This window comes from Gymnodraco acuticeps, unplaced genomic scaffold, assembly GCF_902827175.1.
Source record: "Gymnodraco acuticeps unplaced genomic scaffold, fGymAcu1.1, whole genome shotgun sequence".
NCBI classification, from domain to species: domain Eukaryota; kingdom Metazoa; phylum Chordata; class Actinopteri; order Perciformes; family Bathydraconidae; genus Gymnodraco; species Gymnodraco acuticeps.
This window is the reverse complement of record NW_022990271.1, coordinates 4,055,452-4,080,494: the sequence shown is the minus strand read 5'-3', so window position 1 is coordinate 4,080,494 and position 25,043 is coordinate 4,055,452. Positions and strand designations below refer to the sequence as shown.

Sequence of the window (25,043 nt, the reverse complement as noted above, 5' to 3'; positions counted from 1 at the left end):
GCTTCGGCCGGCCCTGGTAGGCGATAAAACTTAACTAAAATACTTCAAACTGTCAGACTAATATTTTAGTGAACTATTAGAACCACGGCGGCACTAAAGTCAGTCCCTGTGGAGCGGTTGAGGTGCTTTTCCTCGGGCTTGTAGGATCTCTTCCGTTAGGTCTGAGTATGCGGAACTCCCTTTACACCGATGATGATGATGATGATGAGGAGGAGGAGGAGGAGGAGGAGGATGTTGTGAAGGCAGGTTGTAACCATAGACTGTAACTGACTGAGCCGCCCGTCCATCTAGCTCAGAGGCGGACACACACTTCACATAATTTATTCATGCTGCGAAACAGACTGACGGAGAAGCTACCACCTTTTAGCCGTCGTTTCCTAACGATACACCGTGTTATAAAATAAAGAAGGCTAATTCAGAATACCCACCGCCTCTCTGCTTGTGTGACCGTGGAGGACACCCACCTCCCAGGCCGTCATCAGCAGCTGGCTCCCCAGCGGACGTTAGCAGCTAACCGGCTAACGCAAGCAGGTGAGGCTGGTCTCATTCTTCGTTTCTATTTTAACACACCTATCGTATGTATGCCTGTAACATGTGAAGTGTTTTGTGATGTTGCCACCGTGGTTTGATGTGTGACGTTTGTTTTATTGGTGAGATAAACCGCTCAAGCTACTGTTAGCAGCTAGGCAGCTAACTAGCTAATCCATCCGTGACGTAGAAACCATAAACCTAGAGGATGCATTTTTAGGGGTGAACATGTAGGACAAGGCCTGACAGCTTGTCATAATTCATAAAAAAAGACATCTCCTGGAGTTAAAAGGAGGCGTTGGCTTCGCCTTTCCACGTCTATCACTCAGCATCATTGCAATACGATGATAAACTAAAGATATTCAGTGCAGATTAGTGTTTTATTCATTCCTCCCAAATAGCGTTAAATTACTGTGTGAAGGTAAGGGAAACACAGCACGATATAAACCAACACTTATTAAGTGTTTATGCTACAGAAGAGCATTATACATCTACAAAACCAACCATTTATTGACTTGCATGCTTATCTCGCATAGATAATGTACAAAGTCCACAATAATGACCTTCCTGACTGTATTCATAGGTTGTTTAAAATTAAAAAGAGACATATAGTAGGATTTAGGTTAATAGTTCTATTTGAAAATGCAACGGTAAGGACAAATATCAGGAACAGATGTATTTCTGTCAAAGGGGTTACCTTATAGAGTAGTCGTGACTAGCAGTCAAGAATGTATTCACTTTGCAAAGACAGTTAAATAAGGATGTAAACAAATATGAAATGATTAGTATTGTGTATGACTGAAATGTCTTTGTTTTATATACCCTAAAACATGTTTCGAAAAAGGGTTGCCTATTAGAATAGGCTGTATAAGAAGCCAATGTATAATAAAGGTTTAGCTTACACCTTTTTGGTCTTATTTTTTCCTTTATTATGTAATGCCTTTTTGTATTTATGTTTTGGATGTTTATTCTTTTTTGAAAATTGTTAATAAGGACCAACATCATTTACTACTACTGCTGCTGGATTTCATCCTGCGGTCAGCATATGTCTCTACTCTTATCTCTACATTTGATAGTAAAATACTGTGTAACTCCCGTTAGCTGTAACTGACACCCCTTCATTGTAAACGTATCGCTGTTACAGAATTGATCAGCAGTTGTATTATTTGACACAATTGCAAACCAGCTTTTGACACAAACACGACTCAAGAGATAAGGAAGTGGATTTGATGGTAAATGGATTTAATGACCATTACACAGTAATTATAAACAGAGGGAATTGTTGATATCAGGAAAGTGAAGAACAGTGTAGAATATCATCCTGGTGCAGGTCAAACATCCCTCTTTATTGTACGATGCAATGGTGAGTAAGAAATGCATCACCTGTGAGGAGGCATAGTGCATCGTGGTGAACTAGAAGTCAAGAAGCTTTAAAGTATAGTGTATTTTCCAGTACAAAATAGTATAAGTAGCCATTGTTGTTACCTCGTGTCACAGAGGGGAAAATGGCATCTACCATCAGAGGGTCAGTGGTTTGATCCCTTCCCCCTGCAGGCAACATGTCGAAGTGTCCTTGGGCAAATACATCATCAACCACACACTAGACTTATTTAGCCTGGACAAGGTTTAGAAAACGTGCTTCTTTCAGGCAGTATTAGAAATGAATATATAAGTACAGAGGAGAGTGTCACTTTTCAGTGTAGGCGAGATACTGAGCCAAACCGTTTTATTGATAGGGGACCAAAATAGTTCTTATATCTGTTCAGCCGTGGAACAAAGTACGATTGGTTCAATTAGAAAATATTCAAATCTAAAGGTCACACCGAAATGATCAATACTTTCTACACTTCATCTCTCTCTCGTTTGCGTGTCCTCGCGTGACTCAGTTGAACAGATTCTTCTCCATCGCTACTTACTGCTGTTCACTGTGACTGGCAAGAATTGCTGTCCATGCTGTAGGCCTGTGAATCATATCCATCTCTCTGAGCTTATATAAGCAGTGCTGCATGCAGACCAAGCTGACCACATTCTCACAGTGTTGTAGTGTTTCCTTTAGTCTCTTTTATCCCAGAGAGAAAGGTTCAATAACAAGCTCATCAAATACATTCAGCGAAGTGGCGTTGTCCTTCCACCTTCTTCTAACATGTATCTTTGTGCTGGATGAGTCGGCCTCCTGCTCTGCTTCCAGCTCAGCTGCTTCATAAAAAAGCCATTTTGGCTGTACACCAGGAAGCATTCATGCTGCCAGACCTGCATGTTGATTCATTGTCCTGATGGTTTTGCAAGATAAAGAGGCAGAGATCTGTGTTCTGCATATGGGCCTTGCCCTATGAATATATTTATGTGGTTGGAACCATTCCCCCTCTGTTTTTAGTCTTTCGCTGTGAGGATGATGCAAATTGTTACAATGCTCAGAGTTGAGCCATGCATGTAGAACGGCTAGAATAGTGTGAAGAAATAGCTTTTAAAATGGAGTGTTTCATACCAGTTTCTCAGAGCAAACATACTTGTTAATGTTTAATAAGGTTAATTTTGGTCTTCTTGTTTATAGAAGGCGCATTAGTGTCAGCTTGCAGTGTATTTGAATCATTTTGCTAAATGTTATTTGTGCTGACATTAAGCTGACTCATCAGACATACTTCAGCCCACTTTAATGCTGTTGAACCATGTCTTCTCATAGCACCGCACACATTAAATAGTGTTAGTAAGCTTTCTCATTCCGTGTGTTAATAACCCTGTCAAGTAACCTTTATTTCTCCCCAAAAAATAGTCAATAAAGAAGCTCAACATTGTTTATTTTACTAATGTGTCAGTGACAAAGGCATAAACATTTCCTCTTATGGATCTATTTGAGGTAAAAAAGAGAGTTATTTTGCCATTGTCACTAATTAGTATAAAAGCTCATTCTGGTTATAGTGGGCCGTAGACTCCATCACCATTGTATCACCTCATTTGGGGGATAGTGAAGAGACATTGTTTTGAATGAAAGTCTTCTGGATTATTATCTTAAGTACAATTTACTGTTTTACATTCTCCATTAAGAATAATCAAGTTAAAATGTCTTTTGTCCCTTTGTGAATGGCTCCTCTACTCATGAGTGGAGCTCTAGACATAATTAAACCCATAATGCATCTGAAGCCTTCGGTAATGGAGTCACCTCCCTGGACACAGCTCTGTGCTCTTGCGCAGGGGGTTAATGACACTGTGTGATGGGAAGCGTGACTCTTGTGTCCCACTCATGACTTGCATGCAGTCCATTTGTCTGACCTGTTGTCTTTGAAATCCACATGTAAATCACAGGATTTTCACAATCTTCAACTATATACATATTCAATAGAAAATACAGTCTATCATATCATATCACAGTATTGACAAACCTTTGTGTGTTCATATTAGCATATTTATTTGAAGCAACTGCTTTTGTTTTAAGGACTAACTGTGTAGCTGTTGGGACAGAGAAACATATCAGTACAAGTTTCAAAAACAGTAAAAGGGTAGAAAACGACACAGAATCTGTCAGGATGCGTCGTGGTGACATTGACACCGTTGTGGCACACACAGGCTGCGTCTCGACAGCTCTTATAACCGCACTGAAATGGGAGAATCTGCACAAAATGTGCATTAACTCCTAAGTTAATAGTTATTTATAACACTTGTTTTTTAATGTCATAACCATAGATGTATATATCTTTCTTTTTAACCGACTTTTGAATTTATTTATTTCACACATTTTGAGAATTAGGTTAATTTGTTAAAAAATACAAAATGTTTATATTCATTTTTTACTCATTCAAATGTAAGTGATTGTTTGCTCATTTAAGACTTGGCACATATTCTAGTAGTATATTCAAATATGTTTGAGCACTTTTTTTATTGTCACTTTGAAGTATAATATATGTATGATATAATAACATATTAGTGCTAGGTTTCAGAAGTGTAAAGCATCACGAGTTAGCAGTCATGTTTCGGTGCTTGATCCTCAGAATACAAAAGCAAGAGCTTCTTTGTGACTCAGAGCCACCATTTTATAACGCTGGGAGAAATCTGTTGTGGGAGAATCAGAGATACCAAGTTCTCTGCTTCAACTGACAAAAGACTAGACTTCACATCAGACACAAGTTGTTCTTTGAAATAGAAATGAAATTCGTTATACTCTTTTGTTGCTGTTCACACCACTGTAGACGAAGAACACTACAACATTAATGGCATTGAATGAACAGTAGTTAAATAACATATTTTCATCCTGACAATGCACATCAGTAACACATCACATTATTGCAGCTAATAGGGTGACATGAATTATCACTGGGAATGTGAAAAGCGCCGAGCACAATCCCAACCCATAATCCTTACCGTCCCCTGGTTGTTTTGTTTGCTTTTTAAACAGAGTGGCTTATGCATGCTCATCAAACAGCTCATTCAAAGCACTGCTCCTGTGAGATGATTGAGCAACAGTGTCGTTGTAGCTTTGTTTGACTAAAGCACAGCCAACTAGTTCATCGCTCATGTCCTGTCACCGAAGCAGCTGAAATATTGTTGCAATGCTGTCGGTGAAAAGCTGTTTAGCTGTACTTTATGGTGCCGGGTTGGAAATGTACCGTCCTGCCGAGCTTACAGTTTGGAGATTATAGTCTCCTGACTGTGAGATGATGCTAGCCTGCAGCTGAAAGTGGCTCCATGGTGGGAAGAGCCTTCTGTAGAGGGGCTGCAGTAACCTGTCAGTCACTGGGCCATAGAGCAAACTGTGAAGGTGCTTATTCCACCAAGACCCGTAAGCTGCTTACCGTTACAGCGAGCTTCCAATGGTAATGGCCTGTTATCCTCCGACGAAAACAAACGGCTAACATATTGATCGTGATATGGGTGCAACTTGTACGATCATTTTCATTAACAAAATGATCTGCCTATTATTTTGTAGGTCTATTTAATGTCAGGAAATACTGGTCTTGCTTTTTAAACTCTTATTTTCTCACTTCTAAACGAAAGGATATTCAGTTTAATGTGATGTAAAATGGAGAAAAGTATGATGTCTCCATATTTGGGAGGCTACAAACTGAGTTTTCTGACAAATTCAAACGATTCACAAACTTGACACAATAGGGTCTGAAATAATGATCAACATATCCGTGCAAGTCATAACAGAAAAATCAGCGCTCAACGTCGCGCAACACTTTCAAAGTTTTAGAGGAATGCATTTTTAATCCTCTCTGTTTAGAAGGATTTTTTTTATTTGGCTGTCATGTCTGTCATCTTTTGTGCTCTGCCAGCATGTCATTGTATGCCATCTACTCTCTCTGTAGAGATGGTAAAAACGTCAACATTGTTAATGTCTTCCATTTTTCATGCAAGATATGTAGATGTGACATTGAAATGACATTTGCGAGGTACAATGCTCTGAAGAAGAAGAAAAACATCTTACAATATTTTATTTCTGTCAGGTTCAAGTGCTTTTGTGATGAGCAGTCAAACTAAAGTGTTTGGGTTGTTTTTCTTCACTTTCAGTCTTCTCCAAAATACGGTTTAGGGTTGCATTTATGCTTCTTGTCAATGGTAAATAGTGAAATAAAACGGATCCCCGGAAGGGTGTTTTGAGGACAACACAACATTGCTCTCTGTCTGCGCTCATGTTTACCCAACCAATAAGGCCCCGGCCACACGAGGACGAAAACGGCTAAACGCATAGGATTAACGCAAACGCAATCGCAAAAAAGCTTCCGTCCACACGCAATATTCACCGGATAGTGTCTGTCCACACGAGACAGCTCCGTTTAGCTCCAACCGCTGGAGAAGCTGCAGTACATGCAGGAGCCTGTACGTGGCGCTGTAACTTCCTCCACAAAAGCAGCGAAGAAGCATGGTTGTCATGGTTGCCCTTCTGTTTATTCTCCGCGGTGGGGGCCGAGGGAACCGGGCAGAGTTTTTCGCCAGTCAACGTGTATTAAAGATTAAATCTTCCGACAAAATTATAAAAGTGCCGGTCAAAGGTCTTCTTTGTTATTTATTGAGCTTTAAAACAAATGAATAACGACTCTATATAATATAATAATAAAATACATGGAGCCTCTCTTTTTCCTCCCTCTCTTCGGACAGTGTCTGTCTCATGCAGCAGCTGATCCAGTAATGAGTGACCCGGCCGACAGTAAAAATAAACATATTAATAACTAGTTTAGGTAGTTTGAGAGGTGTCTCCGTCCTGTCAGATTAGACTTCACTCGCGTTTATGTCCATATCGAGAGAAAGATAAATAATCTGAATTCAGTGTGCCGTTTACTTTGACGCGGGGGTGAGCAGCAGAGGTGGGGAGAGGCGGGGCTATTGCCTCATCATTATCAGAAAATGATCGTATAGGCGTACACACGGAGCCGTTGGACCCCCCAGAGCGTTGCGTATGCTGTTCTATCCACCTTGGGACCCGTTATCGTTTCCGCAGTCGTTTAGTGCCGTATTCGGTCGTCCTCGTGTGGCCGAACGGTCTATATGACACTAAACAGTAACGCAAACGACCGTTTTCGTCCTCGTGTGGCCGGGGCCTAAAACTCCTATCTCGTAGATCTATAAAAGATTAGGAGATGCCTCTCTAAACGTGCTTGTATGCACACAAACCATCTTGTCATGTGGGTTTGAAAGACTGTCTGTATTAAATAGTTAGCACTGACTGAAGTACTAGATGAGACGGATACAGGAAGAGGGGAGACTGCTGCGAATATAATAGAATAATAGCTTGCACCTTGACATTTTGAAAAAAGTGAAAGACCATAAATCATGATGCCATATTTGGCCCAATTATATAGCTCTGAAAAATCATGTGACTGGTCGGTCTTATGCAGTGCTGGTGGAGCAGATGTCTACATAATGCATCCTCAAGGTTTCTCATCTGTTGAAATTCCAGTGTTTATTCAATTATGTCCATAAAAACACATGACCTAAATTAAAATAGTTTTCCTCCTTTTCTTGTGTTGCAGGTTTTAATTTTTCTTGAACCATCACTATGAAAATCAAAGAGCTGTGTTTCCACTTTACACCGGATCTCTCCCAGTTGTGATGGAAAGGCAAAACTGACTTGAGAAGGACCATAAATCCTGGATGCCATAACGTAAGGGACGTTGTCAATCAAAGATGGAGAAAAAGAAACCATGCCCTCGCCTCCTCGACTACCTGGTGGTGGTCGGAGCAAGGTAAGAACTGAACCTGAAGTGATATCGTACTTTTAGTTTAAAGGAGTAAACGGGTCATCATAGGGAGGGTGTAAACACTGTTTTGAAAACGACTGTTTAGGCATAGTAGTTGAGGAAATATAAAGTATTGGACTGATTTAACATCGATTACGTTTTATCTCAAGCATATACATAAATAGATTTTGTGTGTTAGGGATATGGATGTCATCATGACTCAATCATTTTGAATGATTTTGCTGCTCAAGGGGATGTTGTTGCAGAGATTCCAGCAGATAAACCCAGAGTGATCACACAGAAATGTGCACAAGGCAACATCATCACACAAACGCTGTATGTGTGAGCCCACCTACAGCTAGCTTTAGCTTGAACCTTGGCATTGTGCTAGTTACCTGTTTACTTTACAAATGTCAAGAGAACATTTGAGTTGCCTCAGTTTCCAGAGTCGTAAAACGCCGCCTCACAGGAAATAAAAAACCGTGGTGTCTTGGCATATGATAAGAAGACAAACTGGACTTCCTGGTAGTCAAATCCTCTTCTTATTCTACCCTGCAAAACACCCTTTAACATTATCCCTCTGTTCCGCTCTTATTGTTTTGTTGATCTCAACACAGTTTTGTCATTTGTTTATTTTAAGAGTGGACTTGATTGAAACTTTAAAGATGTTGCTTTGGATTGTATGCAGCACCGTATATGTGGCATGCATAAAGAAGGATAGCAGCACATTGTTTCAAGCACAGAAGCCACAGGGGGAAAGGACCATTCACATGAACACCGTGAAATGAGAGGATTGTCAAGAAATGATGAATGCTTAGTTGTGGTTGGATGGTTTTTAGTAGTAACTTTACATTTCTTGGAATTTAGCAGCTAAATATAGTTATACATTTGCTTTTATAAGCTACAGACTACTGTCACGGTGTGTTAGTCATTGCCATCAAGGTCTCCTCTCCTCACATAATAACCATTTCAAATCAAATTCAGAACTGTGTTTGAAGGGATATTGGATTTGCAGATACATCAGATATGAGTACGGAAAACATGATCATAAAACAACATAGAACTCATGATGGGCGCAACACAACAGCTTCTTTTAATACAAAGCAAATATTGTCCTTCTCTCCTCCAGGCAACCAAGTAGTGACAGTGTGGCCCAGACCCCTCAGCTCCTCCGCCGCTACCCGCTGGAGGACCACCATGACTTCCCACTTCCACCAGATGTGGTGTTTTTCTGCCAACCAGAAGGCTGCCTGAGCATACGCCAGCGCAGGGTTAGCCTTCGCGATGACTCGTCCTTTGTTTTCACGCTGACAGACAAGGACTCGGGAACCACTCGTTACGGAATCTGCGTCAACTTCTACCGCTCCTTTCAGCGAGGGCATCATCGCGCCCGCGGGGACAAAGGTAGCCACGCGGCAGCAGAGACCGCTAGTGATGGATCAGATGCCAGCAGTGGAGGCCCACCATCCTCAGTGTTATCGCCACCTAACAATGCTGAGTCGGCAGCTACTTCCGGGGAAGAGAGCGGAAAGCCAGGTGCCGAGCCAAATGCCGGCAAGTCCCCGCAGCACAGACGAAGCGCTGCTAAGATGGCCGCCAGGAACCGCAACAGCACGCTGACCTCACTGTGCATACTCAGCCACTATCCCTTCTTCTCCACCTTCAGGGAGTGCCTTTATATTCTCAAGAGGCTGGTGGACTGCTGCAGTCAGAGGCTCACCCAACGAGCTGGGCTCCCTCGCACCACCCAGAGGTGAGACTGGCAGCTCTTTCTTGTTGCTTACTCTCTTTGTTTTCTTCTGATTACCATTTCATCATGGTCCACATCAAAACATACATGAACTGTTTTAGGCCTATCTTGGTTTCTTAAGATATTGTTGCCAGTCCCTACGGATTCTACCCCCCCCCCCCCCCCCCATCTGTTTCTCCATTATTCCACCTGTTGTGTGTTTGTTTGTGTTGCAAGAATATTCTGAGAGCCTTTGTCTGTGGCTCCATGCAGTTTTGCAGGCCATCTGCAGCTTGTGTCACATTGCGCTTTATGCTATCTCAACCCACCTCAATGATAAATGATAGCGACAAAACCACAGTGTGTTGGAAAGGTTTTGTTTTGCAGCAAATATGATTTCACCAAGTGTGTGATATATGTTAAGCTGAGTTACAAAGAACGTTTTTTTAGAAAACAATATAGGATATAAAATGTTTTCTTTTCGAGTAGTTCAGTGGGGTAATTTCTATTGATGGTTGAGATGCGTTTTGGTTTGCCACTGAAGGTACAACTCTTCTCCAGGAGCTTATTGGTTTTCCTTCTGAAACACCAGGAAGAAATAGCAAAGTCATTTGCCGGTTAGACTTTAGGTGTTGAACGTAATCTATGTTGATTTTTTCTTGAAGTACCACCAGGATTGATTGATTTAGATTTAGTTGAATATGCAGTAAACACCCAGAGCTCGACACTGTATTTAACACTGTTACATTTGGATGTGGCAATTTCTTTGCACTGCGCTTTAGGTTATTCTGTTGCCATGGGTGACACATAATGGATTGCAATTTTGAAGAAGCAAAGTGTTAATTAGGCTGTCGCTTCACACCGGCTTAGGCCCAGCATGATTCTATGATGGTCGGACCCCCGTGGTGAACATGTTTTCTAGGGCCGCTACTAACAATTTCTGTTCATTATCGATTCATCTGCCGATTATCTGCCATGTTTTTTTCTATTAATGGTTTTGTTTATAAAATCCGTTATAGTTTCTCAAAATGGAAGAGGAGATCTTTAAATGCCATTTGAATGTTTAAAAAGATATGTTCAATTAAATATGATGTCAGACTGTAAACAAAGAAGTATATTTACATATGCAGCTTAAAAAGACAAATGTTTTCATGTGAAAATGACTAATGATTATTAGATTTTACAAATATTGGGTGATTTTTTCTTTTTTGTCGATCCACTAATCAACTAAATGGGGCAGCTCTAATATTTCCGTTCCATTCCTTTATTTATAACTGTATATATGTATAAGTGCAGCTTTCCCCTCATCACTACAAAGGATTGTAGGAATGTGTAATGCACAGTTAACCTCACATCTAGACCTTTTCCCCTGGTAAAATGCCGTAGCGGCTCCCCATATCATTAATATATATCACTGGTTTCCCTGAAAGCCTGGAGAAGGACCTTTTAGCCAAAGGCTCACCCAACCTCATCATGTTTTTCCCCCGACATGGTGGGTTGAAAAGTAGTGTGGCACTGACGGAGAAGGAGGAGAGCCGCTGCCTAATAGCTGCGAGCGCTTGATGCTGTGGTGCTCTGACAGATTGAGGTCTCTGGCTGCCTTTGGGTAGCAGCTGCAGTTGGTGGGAGGGCTCCAAAGGACTAATGATTATCTCACTCCTTGCCACACACACACACACACACACACACACACACACACACACACACACACACACACACACACACACACACACACACACACACACACACACACACACACACACACACACACACACACACACACACACAGTATACACTCCAGAGAGAGTTTAATGACACCATGTGTGTGGAGAGTGGAGGGTTTGCACATCAATATTGCGGCAATTAAAAGCTTCTTTTTTTTTCAATCTCATTTGGTAATTATATTAGTGATTTATTTTCGTTTGCTGACGGTAACTGTTAACACCAATATAATGAGCAAATTATTTTATTTTATTTGTTTGAAATCCTCAAATTAATGATTTGTAGCATCAAGCAGCTAGCAACAGTTGTTTAAGAACATATTTGTCATCATTGTTCCTTCATTTGACAGAGATTGGGCTGGGTAATCATGCTGTTATATGCAGTGGGGTTACTCATAACTGTTCAATTAGCTTGGCCCATGAGAAGCAATCAGTTGCAGTTGTGTTTCATTTTAAGAGTAGCATTTGCAATGACATAGTCACTTGAGCTAGTGCTGAAATTACTTTGACATCTTTTATGCTTTAGGTCTATCAAACCATAAGGACAGATATTGAATGAGTTCTCAGATTTGATGATCTATTGTCTCTCTCGGTTTTATTTCATTACAAATGTTATATCTCATGTTTAAGATAGACCTTTGAAAAACCATCACATTGTCCCATGACATGATGTCTTCAAATTGCATGAATGTCATGGCATTGGACTGATAAGAGAAAACCAAACAATTTAAAGATATCACATTGGATTTAAGAAACTTGAGGTTGATTTTTTTAATTTCATGAAAATGAACGAGAATAATCTGTAATAAATAATAAAAAGTCTCAAAAGAATTCTGAATATACTCTCTGTTTATGACCTTCCTAGGGACACGATGTGGCGGGTGTTCACGGGGGCGCTGTCGGTGGAGGAGAAAGGCAGCCAGCTGCTGGCCGACCTGCGGGAGATCGAGTCCTGGGTGTACCGGTTGCTTCGTTCCCCGGTACCAGTGGCAGGTCAGAGGCGTGTGGATGTGGAAGTCCTGCCCCATGCACTCAAACGGCCGCTCACATTTGCCCTGCCTGACAACTCCCGCTTCTCCATGGTGGACTTCCCCCTGCACCTGCCCTTAGAGCTGCTGGGTGTGGACGCCTGTCTCCAGGTCCTCAGCTGTGTGCTGCTGGAGCACAAGGTAAGGACGGCACAGCAGTGAGTTCATGGGGCAAACTGCTTTTATCATTCATCACTTTAGCCCGCCTCTTTGTTCTCCTTTATATAAGACCAGGAGGAGATGTGTGGTTGTCTTCACCAGTGGGATTTTATTTAAGGCGAGACACGGCAGGCAAAAACATCGTTTTTCAAGTACTGGTCAATTTTGAGATTGTGCTATTTTGATTCCATAACATGTTTTCTTTCAGGCTTTTGGAAGGAAAACGTACAAAATACACATTTAAGTGTTTATTTTACTATAGTTTGTCTATTTGCGTCTGTAGATTTCTCCTAAATTCACCAAAAGTTAGCATTCTAACGTAACATAAAGTACCGCGACCGCTGTGTGCACCATGTCAACAGAGGTATCGCTGGAAAGCTCCGTCTCTCCTGCACAATCTCATCGGATCCAAATATGGTCATTTCCTTTGTATCAGCAACCAATCGTGAAAGCACAAAGGGGTCTTAAACTAAGAAACGAAATCTCATTGGCTGGTGTCAATTTCTGACAACGTGATTCGTTCAGATGCGTCACGTGGTGTGCTAAAACACTTCCTGGTTAGCTTTCAGCTAGAAATTGAAATCTCAAAATGCCAAAAGAACGGCGAAAAAAACGTTCACAGAGAAGACGACAACAATTGTCACTTGCACGAAGCAAGGTTATATAAAAAAATGACCCTGAACATGAAATACCTTCACGGAGTGCGTCGAGGCGCAAGCTGTCATCCAAAGAACAGGAGGGTTTAGCTAGCGCCTCACTGCAATCTTTAAAGGTCGTTTTCTCAAAATGAGTTTTTTCTCCTACTCCGAGTTCGAAATTTCAACTTCAGTAGCACGTACATACACCAAACCTTCCAGTTATATTCCTATCAATATTATGAAGGCTTTTACAGAAGGGTTTGTTCATATATAATTCATAGCCTGAATTATACAACATTGTATACCTAAAAACATGGCGAAAATGGATATTTTAGGGCTGTTGACAGTATTTTCTGATTTATGGAGTGATAAAAAGAGATATCCAATATCCCTTCTGTAAAAGCCTTAGATACTAATATGACTACAAAATGAAACGAGAATTTTGAATCTGGCTATATCCAAAGTTCAGATTTCGATTCCTGAAATGTGTTAAAATATGTGCATATTTAATGAGATAATGGATAATTTGCATATTTAAACATGCTATTTCAGAAAACTTGTAATACAAAAGACAATTGCCTTATTGTAAGTAATTAACTGGAGAAATTTCTAGCTGATACCTTTAAGTTAAAAAAATTACCCTATTCACCTGAGGTGTCTCGCCTTAAAGACTGAACTGATTTTTTCAGGGAGAAAAGAGTGGCCAAGCTATATATAGTGTGATTTGATCGGTCAGGGGATACTTCAGTGCAGCTGCATGCCCCCGCCTGGATACAATACATTTTTAAAGACATCCCGAGGAATGATGCCCAGAGTGACCTTCATCCGACATTTCCTGGGTTCCGTACAGTCCCCCGCTGTAACCATTTCATGGAGAGTGGAGAAATCATGATGGCAAAAAGAAGCCTGCGGACACTGTATGACTAAAATGAAAGACTCCTCATCTCTGTCTCTCCTATGTTTAACACTAGAAGCATTTGTAGGGATGTAATTCAAATCCTTGTTTGGCTGGCGATGGTGTAGTGTTCTGTTGTTGCTATTGTCTTACCGTGACATTGATACACAGGCTCATTTGCAATTACCCAAAGAAAACCTAAGCTTCACAGCTTCAGTCACACCGCTGAAAAAACATACTGCTTGATAAATGCTGGACAAATACTCTAAAACTAGCATTTATCTGGGGCACCTACCTTAATAGATGTTTCCCATCCAAAAAGTAGTTTTTATTTACCCCATACCTGTATAAAAGGCTGCCATCTTGTGTTCATTCATTTATTTTCCATGTGAAGATGAATTCAATACATCATTAAATCCAGTCAGGCTGAACTAAGTGCTGCCTGGAAGCTTTCAGAGTGACTTCCTTTCAAGCACTTTGTGCTGCCAAATACATTTTCTTTTTTATAAAAGCTCAGTTTTTAATATTGCTGTACTGAATCCAAGGCAAATTCAGGATACCACAGCTTTATATTATGGACAAAAAAGGAAATATGGAAAGATTGGACAAATATTTCTGTGATAGACCAGCAGAAGAAGTTAACTAGCTGGTATAACAGTATGGACATCTACCCATCAAGTGTTTCCTGTCTCTTGTTTACCCTCAGGTCATACTTCAATCTAGAGATTACAATGCTTTGTCAATGAGCGTCATGGCCTTCGTTGCCATGATCTACCCTCTGGAGTACATGTTCCCCGTCATCCCCTTACTGCCAACATGCATGGCCTCTGCTGAGCAGGTAACACTTATCTTTCCTCATAGATGCATTCAAATAAATGGGTGATTCCTCAAAGTTTTCAATGCATGAAATGTGATCCATTGTGTTAACAGCATGTTGTGACTGACTGTGAATGTGTTCTCCTCCCCACAGCTCCTTCTTGCCCCCACCCCCTACATTATAGGAGTACCCGCCAGCTTCTTCCTCTACAAAGCTGATTTCAAAATGCCAGACGACCTTTGGCTTGTGGACCTTGACAGCAGCAAGGTCAGAACATTAACTCAATGTCCTGCTCGTCCTTCTGATCTTGTTTAGTCTGTTTTATTGACAGAGATGACAGAGAGATCTATTAGTTAACAACCGTTATGCCTCCAGGATGTCCTCCCATACATTTCATTCTTATGAATGCGATCCCTCTCAAACGCCTTGAAGGAATTTCTTCAATTTGGCTTGAAAGGGGAATCGAGGAAGAACTGATTTGACGATTCACAAAACATGTACTTGGCCTTGAAAATGTATATGCTAATTGTTACACTACACAAATCTTGAATAAAATAAAACAGTAAAGTGATGACATTTTAGATGTAAGCCTCACTGTCGACTGTTTGTCAGAGGCATACAACTCTAAAGTTATTGTTATTTTATTTAATTGATTTTGGTGTTTTACTTGTCTACAGGTTATAGCACCTACCAATGCAGAGATCCTACCACCTCTTCCAGAGCCTGAGGCACTCGAGCTCAAGAAACATCTCAAACAAGTACTGTGTGATTTGCGTGATTCCTCCTAAATGTGTATCTATAAAACATTTAGAATCTGCTGTGCTGTGGCATCTGGGTCTCAGTCCAAAGCTTCTGCTGGCACATGGAGCAGTCATGAACCAAGGGGCTGGAGCTTTCATGTTTGCTTCTGTGACTGTTAGCACTTCTTATGTAAATGTGAAACTTCTCTTTCAGCAGTGTGAAGATTAGGGGCTCCCTTCCTCAACACAGTTGTATGTATTGTAGATGAGTGTGAGAGCCTTGGAAATTGGTTTTGTAGTGCACTAACGCAAACAAATGGTTTTTTATCTTTTTGTCCTGTTTTCTTTGCATGCTCTAGCTGTTGGAGGTAAAATCAAATACTAGGACCCTGCTACCCTTGCAAATCCTTTAGTTACGCTGGTAGTAACTAACTTGTCCCCTCTAACCCGATTCTCCAATATAACTCCAGAACCTGGTTCTGATTCATGCGACACCTCACTGTTTAGTACTTCCACGCTTTGAGCAATCACACAAAAACCCTTCTAAAATAATGCCTTTAAGTTGACCAGTTAGGTTAAACGAGAACAAGTGGTTCACGGTAAGGCTCACATATAACAATTAATGACATTTTTCAAATCATATTTCACATGTTTTTAAAGGAAATCATTCAACAACAACTTTTTTTTTTTTTTTACCATAAATCCAACTTTACGTTTTTAGTAAATACAACCAACACAGACCTTTCGTCATATGGTTTCTTTTTTGGTTAAAACCTTTGCATGCACATATTTAGTTTATTTTCCTTGAATCAGAGCCGGTTCATAAGCAGTGTGTGATTAGCAGCTCTTTCCCATGTGTGCGGGTGTGTGACTGAGAGGCTGGTGTGTAGGAGTGTGCAAAGCCTCAGTTTAGCAGTCGTATATTTGGAAACAAACACAATATTGGTATCTGTGAATGGAGAAAATGTCACTGAAGACGGTTTTACTGGTTATCTGTAGACTGTGATGCCAAAGCAGAATGCTGCTGATGGGAGGGTCATTGAAAATACTTGCACCTAGAACGGGATTAGAAAAATAAATGTGTCCTTTTTAAGTGACTGATTTATTTTCTTGCACAAAAATGGCAGTTGTATCATTTCAGCTGACCCAATATTTTATTTTTGAGCAGTTAGACAATACTACTTAGGCTTTAATTTAGCTTCAGGTTCTTTATTGTGCAAGTATTTTCTCTATGTTTTTGAAAAGATCTGCTGTTTTTGTATCAGTCATCACCACTCCATTGTAACCGCTGGTGTATCCCAGTTGGTCACCATGGATGGTCGCCATGTGTCTTTTAGTGGCTGTTTTTATAGGGTGAAGTCTGGTTTTTGGTCACATTTGTGCTTGTCTGTGTTTCTCACTGTCTTTCATGTTGATCATAACAAATCATCATCATCCTATTCCTCGTTCTCTCCTCTCAAAATGTCTCTTTTCACTCTCACTCTCTTTTCTGGCTATCCATCACTTTCTCAAATCAAACACAAATGTATCTTTTCTTAACTCCTTCCTTCAGTCAATTATAGTATTACAAATTGAAACATTGATGTCAAATGCAATCAGCTTATCATTCACCAAGTTGGATCTATTTGATTACCCTTTGTTTGGGCACAACAATAAACTAAATGACTGTCAGCAAAAAGCAGACAAATAGAGAAGCACTGTTGAAAGGAGACAAAGAAAAGGAAAGGGCCACGATGATGTTGTGGCCCTCCCGTCATGTGCTGTTCCAGTGTCGGTCACAAAGTTTCCATCCCAGGCCTTCATGTGATTCTCCTCGCATCTCTTTATCCCCTTCCCAGTGTCTGGTTAGGTTGACCGTGATCACCCAAAAGCAGATCTTCTCCTCTGAAAATAAGGTTACTCATTTCTCCGAATGTGTAATGCCCCTGCACGGATATCTTCTCTCTCACATTATTTTGCTTGTCACTACTACTTGTCTCCTACTCTTTCAAGACCTGACTAAAATGCATAACAACAGAGTCACAGAATGCTGCGGAGCGGTTTTTTGATACACTGCTTAGCTCTGGCTTGAGCATGACTGAATGTGCGTGCATCTATCTTGGCTATCAGTGAGTGTTTTCGTAACCAAAACAAGATATGATGAAGCTAATCGCAAAGTTAACATTCATCCAGACCCAGCAACTAAATGTTCCATTATGCTAAGCTAAACATTGACACTTGAGCCTGCAGCAGTTCCCTCAAAACAAACCATGCATAGTAACTGACTTCCCTTGTTCCCCTTCTCTACAAAGTGACGCGCCCACCACAGGCATCAACATGCACAAATCTATTCCCTCCGGTCCCAATTCTTATCCAATTCTTATCCAATTCTTGCAGTCTAATTGTTTTCCCTCAAAAGAGATGGTTCATATTTATAAATGTCCCAGATAGGAATGATCTACCCCCAAGATAATCATTTTCACATCAATTACTCACCCAATTACCTTGAATTCTTAAAGAAAACTGTTTTTCTCGAATGCCTTTTTCGACGCAAATTAAATGAAAACATCAGGTTCAAACTCTCATACATCATGTGTGCCCTATATTCCAAGTTTCCTTTATTCTGTCATTACTCACTTCTTCCCAAACACACACATTTTTCACTAAAACATTGCTATTTAAAACAAACTGTGCATGTGTTTGGAAAGAGTGAGTATAAGACAATAAATGAGACTTTGATTATACCGCACGAGTTGTGTGAGAGCTTCTAAATGGATGTGTTGATATATTAAGGCGGTAAAACTGAATGAACTTAAATTCATCAAGAATTTTCTTTGGTTTTTAGATTTTTTGTCCATCGCCAAGGCATGCGATAAGGTTCCTTTAGGTTGAGTAATTGATATACAAATGGTCATTTTGTGGGTGAAGTATTCCTTTTAATTGTGGAAATCATTATGAGTAACTAAATGTTGATGCCAATAGTGGGAGTGGTCCATAACAGCGCTCTGTTTATGTATTCAAATCCACTGCCATGTTTATAACTTGTGTCACTTTGACCTCTTCTAGGCCTTGGCCAGCATGAGTTTAAACACCCAGCCCATTCTGAACCTGGAGAAGTTTCAGGAAGTTCATGAGATGCCCCTGCTCCCCCCCGGACGAGACAAAGCCTCGCCTTCCTCCACAGAGTTCAACCCCCTCATTTACGGCAATGACGTTGATTCTGTGGATGTAGCAACCAGGCAAGACATGACAGTCTCTTCCTATTGTTCATTTGACATGTTTCTTTTGTCAATTAAAAGTGGGAAGAACTCTAAAAAGCGAAAATATATAAGAAACAATTAGATGTAAAGATTCACCAGGATGGAATTGCAGAGCTAAAAACAACAAGTTTGTTGTCCCACATACTGATATGAAAAACAATAGTATTTATCTTACAAACTGCACAATTTGAATTATATAGAGATATTTTAGATTAGAAATCTGAAGTAATTATCAGCTGTAATTATATTATCTGAACAACAACAATACTAAGAACTCTAATCTGGTAAAATATTCACTAAACTTCAATAAACACATATATTGTACAATTTATTTTTAGACATATTTTATTGACGAATGAAAAGACGTTTTTAGCTGACTGAACTTGTTTCTTTCACAGGGTCGCCATGGTACGGTTCTTCAACTCCCCAAATGTTCTCCAGGGGTTCCAGATGCACACCCGCACACTGCGCCTCTTCCCCCGGCCTGTGGTGGCTTTTCAGGCCACTTCTTTTCTGGCATCTCGGCCTCGCCGCTCTCTCTTTGCAGAAAAACTTTCTCACACCCAGGCTGTGGAGTACTATGGAGAGTGGGCTCTCAATCCTACCAACGTCGCGTTTCAGAGGATACACAACAGTAAGGCTCACTAAAGACGATGGCCTGTATCTCGTCTGATATGCCTTAAAGTTTGTTTTGTTCATATCATGCTCTGTACACTTTGTTTCAGATGTGTTCGACCCCTCCTTAATCGGGGACAAGCCCAAGTGGTACGCTCACCAGCTGCAGCCTGTACTCTACCGAGTGTACGACGGAAGCTCTCAGCTGGTTGAAGCTATGGCCGGCCCCTTGGAGGATGAGGGCAACGAGTCAGATCCCACAGACAGGTAAGACATTCATCTAGGTAACTAAAAATGTATATATATTTTTTTAAATCCCACAACAATTAAATCTGCTTAATTAAGTTGATCATATTATTTACTGTAAGAGGTTTAAGTTCTTGGTTTTACATTGAATCTGTTGCAGTGGCAGTGACAGCGAGGCTTATGATGACTCCAGCTCTTCCTACTCCTCACTCGGAGACCTTGTGAGTGAGATGATCCAAGGTGACATCCAGGGAGACACACCAAGTGAGTAGTTGTTTCAATATCACTTACATTGTGAGCATTTCATACCATTTACCACCCTTGTAATATTGGACCTTGATGTCTTAGGCTTGGACCCGCCTACCCATGCTGCACTGGGAGACGCTAGCGAGGTGGAGTTTCAGGACTTCCATGACTTCAGGGAAGGCTCGGAGGGTCCATCCAGTGGGGACGGGCCTGCAGAAGCCTCTGATGGACAACTTCTTCGCTCCAGCTCCAGCACAACTGCAAGCTCAAGTCCCAGCACAGTCATCCAGGGAGTCAACCAGGTGAGTTATTCAGTGTAAACTTACATTCAAAATATATTTTTAAGTTTGTAAATACCACTTTTAAAAAGAGAGTACAAAGGCTGGATTTCAATAAACAATTATTGTGGGCAAAATAAATCACGATAACAATGATTGTGATATCAATAGAAGAAAAAAAACAAACACTTTATGACTTTATTGTGCATTTTTTCTCCTTTTCTTTAGCATATTGTTTTTTTGTTGGTGGGGTGTTTGAGGAGGGAGACACAGCCAGAACTTAAAGAAACAAATCAAACTTAAGAGGCGATTGATTATTGACACAATATTATCAAATGTGTATTATCAACCTGATATCAATGCTGATATATCCAACACTATCAAAGCTGTACATTTTTTGGAAAATATTTATGGCGAAACTAAAGTAATGTAGAATTGACCTTATCTGTATTGAAATAAGGGATAGGAGAACAATAATAATATTTCCCATGAATCCTGTGCTAATTTCTCCAGGAGCCGGGGGAAATCCCTACAATTGAAGTACCAGCAGGTGCCGCTCTGCAGAACCCTGCCTCCGGATTGGTCAGTCAGCCACTCCTCAGGCCTCCGGCTGACGCTGGCCTGGCAGACCCAGCCAACAAAAAGCAGGAGTATGACAACCCGTACTTTGAGCCTCAGTATGGCTTCCCCTCAGAGGATGACCCTGATGCAGAAGAGCAAGTGGAGTCATACACCCCCCGATTCAACCAGAACCTCAATGGCAACAAGTGTGTTAAACTTGTTCATCACTTGAATGAAAGCATCATCATCATTCAAATGGGCTCTTTGACCGACCATGCAATGTTTCAATCAAAACCCAGCATGTCAAATTACTCACTTCCATTCATGGTGGTCTTGAATCTGTGGTGGTGTGATGTTGTGGTATGGTGCGAGTGCTTGAGTTTCCCATAGTGTGCGGCTTTGTTCCTGTGTCTATGACGCATGTTAACGTCTTGTGATCATTTCTTCAGGATACAGCGTCCTTTACGTCCCAGCAGCCTGAGGCTCCCTGGAGAGTCTGATGGAGAGGGAGACAACAGCTCACCAAACTCCACCATTTCCAACAGCAGCACTGACGGTTTTGGCGGACTCATGTCCTTTGCTAGTAAGAATATTGAAAATGTATTAGGTTTCTATTGAGTTAACTCTAGCTTGTAAACTTGAAAAGTGGGCTGATTTATATGGGGGATTATGAATTGGATCACCAAAACTATTAGCATACACAGTGGGGCAAAAAAGTATTTAGTCAGCCACCAATTGTGAAAGTTCTCCCACTTAAAAAGATGAGAGATGCCTGTAATTGTCATCCTAGGTACACTTCAACTATGAGAGACAGAATGAGAAGAAAGAAAATCACATTGTCTGATTTTTAAAGAATTTATTTGCAAATGATGGTGGAAAATAAGTATTTGGTCAATAACAAAAGTTCATCTCAATACTTTGTTATATACCCTTTGTTGGCAATGACAGAGGTCAAACGTTTTCTGTAAGTCTTCACAAGGTTTTCACACACTGTTGCTGGTATTTTGGCCCATTCCTCCATGCAGATCTCCTCTAGAGCAGTGATGTTTTGGGGCTGTCGCTGGGCAACACGGACTTTCAACTCCCTCCAAAGATTTTCTATGGGGTTGAGATCTGGAGACTGGCTAGGCCACTCCATGACCTTGAAATGCTTCTTACGAAGCCACTCCTTCGTTGCCCGGGCGGTGTGTTTGGGATCATTGTCATGCTGAAAGACCCAGCCACGTTTCATCTTCAATGCCCTTGCTGATGGAAGGAGGTTGTCACTCAAAATCTCACGATACATGGCCCCATTCATTTGTTCCTTTACACGGATCAGTCGTCCTGGTCCCTTTGCAGAAAAACAGCCCCAAAGCATGATGTTTCCACCCCCATGTTTCACAGTAGGTGTTCTTTGGATGCAACTCAGCATTCTTTCTCCTCCAAACACGTCTAGTTGAGTTTTTACCAAAAAGTTCTATTTTGGTTTCATCTGACCATATGACATTCTCCCAATCCTCTTCTGGATCATCTAAATGCTCTCTAGCAAACTTCAAACGGGCCTGGACATGTACTGGCTTAAGCAGGGGGACACGTCTGGCACTGCAGGATTTGAGTCTCTGGCGGCGTAGTGTGTTACTGATGGTAGCCTTTGTTACTTTGGTCCCAGCTCTCTGCAGGTCATTGACTACTGTAGGTCCCCCCGTGTGGTTCTGGGATTTTTGCTCACCGTTCTTGTGATCATTTTGACCCCACGGAGTGAGATCTTGCGTGGAGCCCCAGATCGAGGGAGATGATCAGTGGTCTTGTATGTCTTCCATTTTCTAATAATTGCTCCCACAGTTGATTTCTTCACACCAAGCTGCTTACCTATTGCAGATTCAGTCTTCCCAGCCTGGTGCAGGTCTACAATTTTGTTTCTGGTGTCCTTTGACAGCTCTTTGGTCTTGGCCATAGTGGAGTTTGGAGTGTGACTGTTTGAGGTTGTGGACAGGTGTCTTTTATACTGATAACGAGTTCAAACAGGTTCCATTAATACAGTTAACGAGTGGAGGACAGAGGAGGCTCTTAAAGAAGAAGTTACAGGTCTGTGAGAGCCAGAAATCTTGTTTGTTTGTAGGTGACCAAATACTTATTTTACCGAGGAATTTACCAATTAATTCATTAAAAATCCTACAATGTGATTTCCTGGATTCTTTCCCCCCATTCTGTCTCTCATAGTTGAAGTGTACCTAGGATGAAAATTACAGGCCTCTCATCTTTTTAAGTGGGAGAACTTGCACAATTGGTGGCTGACTAAATACTTTTTTGCCCCACTGTATCAGCCCCCCCTCCCCCGGCTAAACCAAAAAATCTTACGGCAAACAAAAAACAACTAATTAAAGTGATATGTGTTTTGGAAGAGGGTTCCGACAACTTTGCTGGTCCACTTGGCTCTGTAGAGATTTCTAGCGTCTCTAAACTCTGGTTTTGGTCGTCTAGACTTAAACTGTTTTAGTTTGCAGAGTTAGCATATGGCTGGTTTAGCACTTAACAAAGGGCCAGCTCTTCCCTCTGTAGTTGGTAAAGATCCAAAATGGCTAAAAAGACTGTGAATGTTGCACTTTTGTAAATGAAGTGACCAGTGTATTAAGGTAACTGCATGCTAACAGGTTCATATCAACTTAACTGTTAGTGTGTTGCTTTACAAGAAGCATATATATTCTATATTTACTATAGGTGAGTTAACAACTTGTTTTTTTAATCAGTTGCCTCTTGTAAGTAAACGCTGTTTAATCACTGTTCTGATGAGATTTTTACAACATTAATGTGAATAGTGAATAACTTTTATATACAACCTTTTGTTCTGCATAATTATTAGAATTGTATTTCGTCCTTCTGAACCTGTCACTATCTCTCCCACTACAGGCAATCTTTACAAGAACCACGGCACCAGTTTCAGTCTGTCCAATCTTGCTCTTCCGAACAAGGCAGCGAGGGAGAAAACACCTTTCCCCAGTCTCAAAGGTAGGACAGCACCATCTGACCACTTTACACCTTCCTCATGCAATGGGTTATTCCTGTCAACCTGTCCGAACCAGTTTTTCAGTTTGCTTTTAGGTTGGTTAGAATATTATAGAATGTTTTGTAAGGGAAACACAGGTGCTGTAGGGAGAGTAGACTTAGTATCATTATCATCAACATTTGTGTTTTTCAACCTAATTTAATTATACATTTTTTGGCTGTATTTTTGCATTAATTTGATGCTATTTTATCATACTAATGAATAATACATACACATATCTGACTTAATTCCTCTCATTTCATATACTATACCATTCTAATAATGAATAATCCCTAACTGCTCATGAATAGCAAATAAATCATTCATAACTATTGTAAACTTATCTAAACAGAACAGCATAATATGTCCAACCAGTATTCCTTTTTTTTTCATTACCACTCTTATTTAACTAATGAATGATATGTCCTGTTCTGCCTTTTTTGTTTTTCATTTCTGTTTGTTTCTGTTTTACATTTATTTTTGGGTAAAAGAATATTTCACTATTGATATTGAGGAGGAAATGGAGCAAGCAGGTTTGTAGATCTGTTTTTATAGCCTGACTTTCTTCCTGCTGGATTGCCAAACGGATATGGCACTATTTTATAGGAGGATATTGAGGATAAATGAAACTGTTTTTCTCTCTTAACAAGAAAATCCACTCAAAAACAGATTTGTTGTTGCCTCGTTCTTACAGAAATGTTTTCTCATTAAGTTGCCTATTTTTTCCCTACCTCTCTATTATCTTTACACTAACATTATATATGGACTGTCTTCAAGTGTGTGGTCTTGGGTATAAACATATGCACAGGTATCATTTGGTATACCTGATAAATATGGAAATATTTGTCAGCAGTTACGCATGAGTAAAATCCACAACATTGCAGTGAGCTGCAGCTGATGCTCACATTCTGCTATTAATTAAAGAGAGGAGGAAAAGTATGCAGATAAATCTGTCATGCTCTGCTGAAGTTACAGGGACCTAAAATGCACTTGGGGATAGAGTAATGCACTGGGGAATATGAATGATACTTTATAAAGTTTAAAGGCTAATATGAGTTCTGTTTAGACTGGATTCTCCCTTTAACCGAGAGGAAAAACAGGCAAAGCATGGTAACTCAATAGCTCCACTCCACGTGGAATAGCTGCCATTGAAACCTTCCTTCCTTTGAATATGATGTGTTTTGTCTTTGTCGTTCAGATGACCCTGACAGCCCGGGTATGTTATGTCTGGTGTGATAGTCTGTTTTAGGCTTCTCTTTATCCTTGGAGTGACCTATACCTATCTTACACCCTGTTTGTCAGCATAGGACTAAGATAGAAGATACACCTTTTAATGTCATTTGTGTGTTTCCACGCCTCCCCTTCTGTCCCTTGCCATCCCGCTCTGTGTGACTGCTGGGAGTCTTTCTGAT

General features: G+C 40.7%; 1 protein-coding gene across 25 annotated transcripts in view; it reads left to right on the top strand.

Annotated features, from left to right (window-relative positions):
- The first annotated feature begins 213 nt into the window (after positions 1-213).
- madd (MAP-kinase activating death domain) overlaps positions 214-25,043 on the top strand; it is a 47,110-nt gene continuing 22,280 nt past the window's right edge. For 11 of the 25 annotated variants that reach the window (XM_034221109.1, XM_034221100.1, XM_034221098.1 and 8 more), the window contains exons 1-16: positions 214-531; positions 7,491-7,703; positions 8,827-9,450; positions 12,013-12,316; positions 14,574-14,705; positions 14,838-14,951; positions 15,362-15,442; positions 17,263-17,319; positions 18,470-18,642; positions 19,062-19,297; positions 19,389-19,545; positions 19,685-19,788; positions 19,873-20,072; positions 20,562-20,815; positions 21,059-21,192; positions 23,496-23,594. In XM_034221109.1, coding sequence (XP_034077000.1) covers positions 7,645-7,703; positions 8,827-9,450; positions 12,013-12,316; positions 14,574-14,705; positions 14,838-14,951; positions 15,362-15,442; positions 17,263-17,319; positions 18,470-18,642; positions 19,062-19,297; positions 19,389-19,545; positions 19,685-19,788; positions 19,873-20,072; positions 20,562-20,815; positions 21,059-21,192; positions 23,496-23,594 — 2,728 coding nt within the window. In that variant the 5' untranslated portion in view covers positions 214-531; positions 7,491-7,644. The remainder of the gene's footprint in view (positions 532-7,490; positions 7,704-8,826; positions 9,451-12,012; positions 12,317-14,573; positions 14,706-14,837; positions 14,952-15,361; positions 15,443-17,262; positions 17,320-18,469; positions 18,643-19,061; positions 19,298-19,388; positions 19,546-19,684; positions 19,789-19,872; positions 20,073-20,561; positions 20,816-21,058; positions 21,193-23,495; positions 23,595-25,043) is intronic. The other 14 variants (XM_034221116.1, XM_034221119.1, XM_034221113.1 and 11 more) reach the window with 4 other exon arrangements.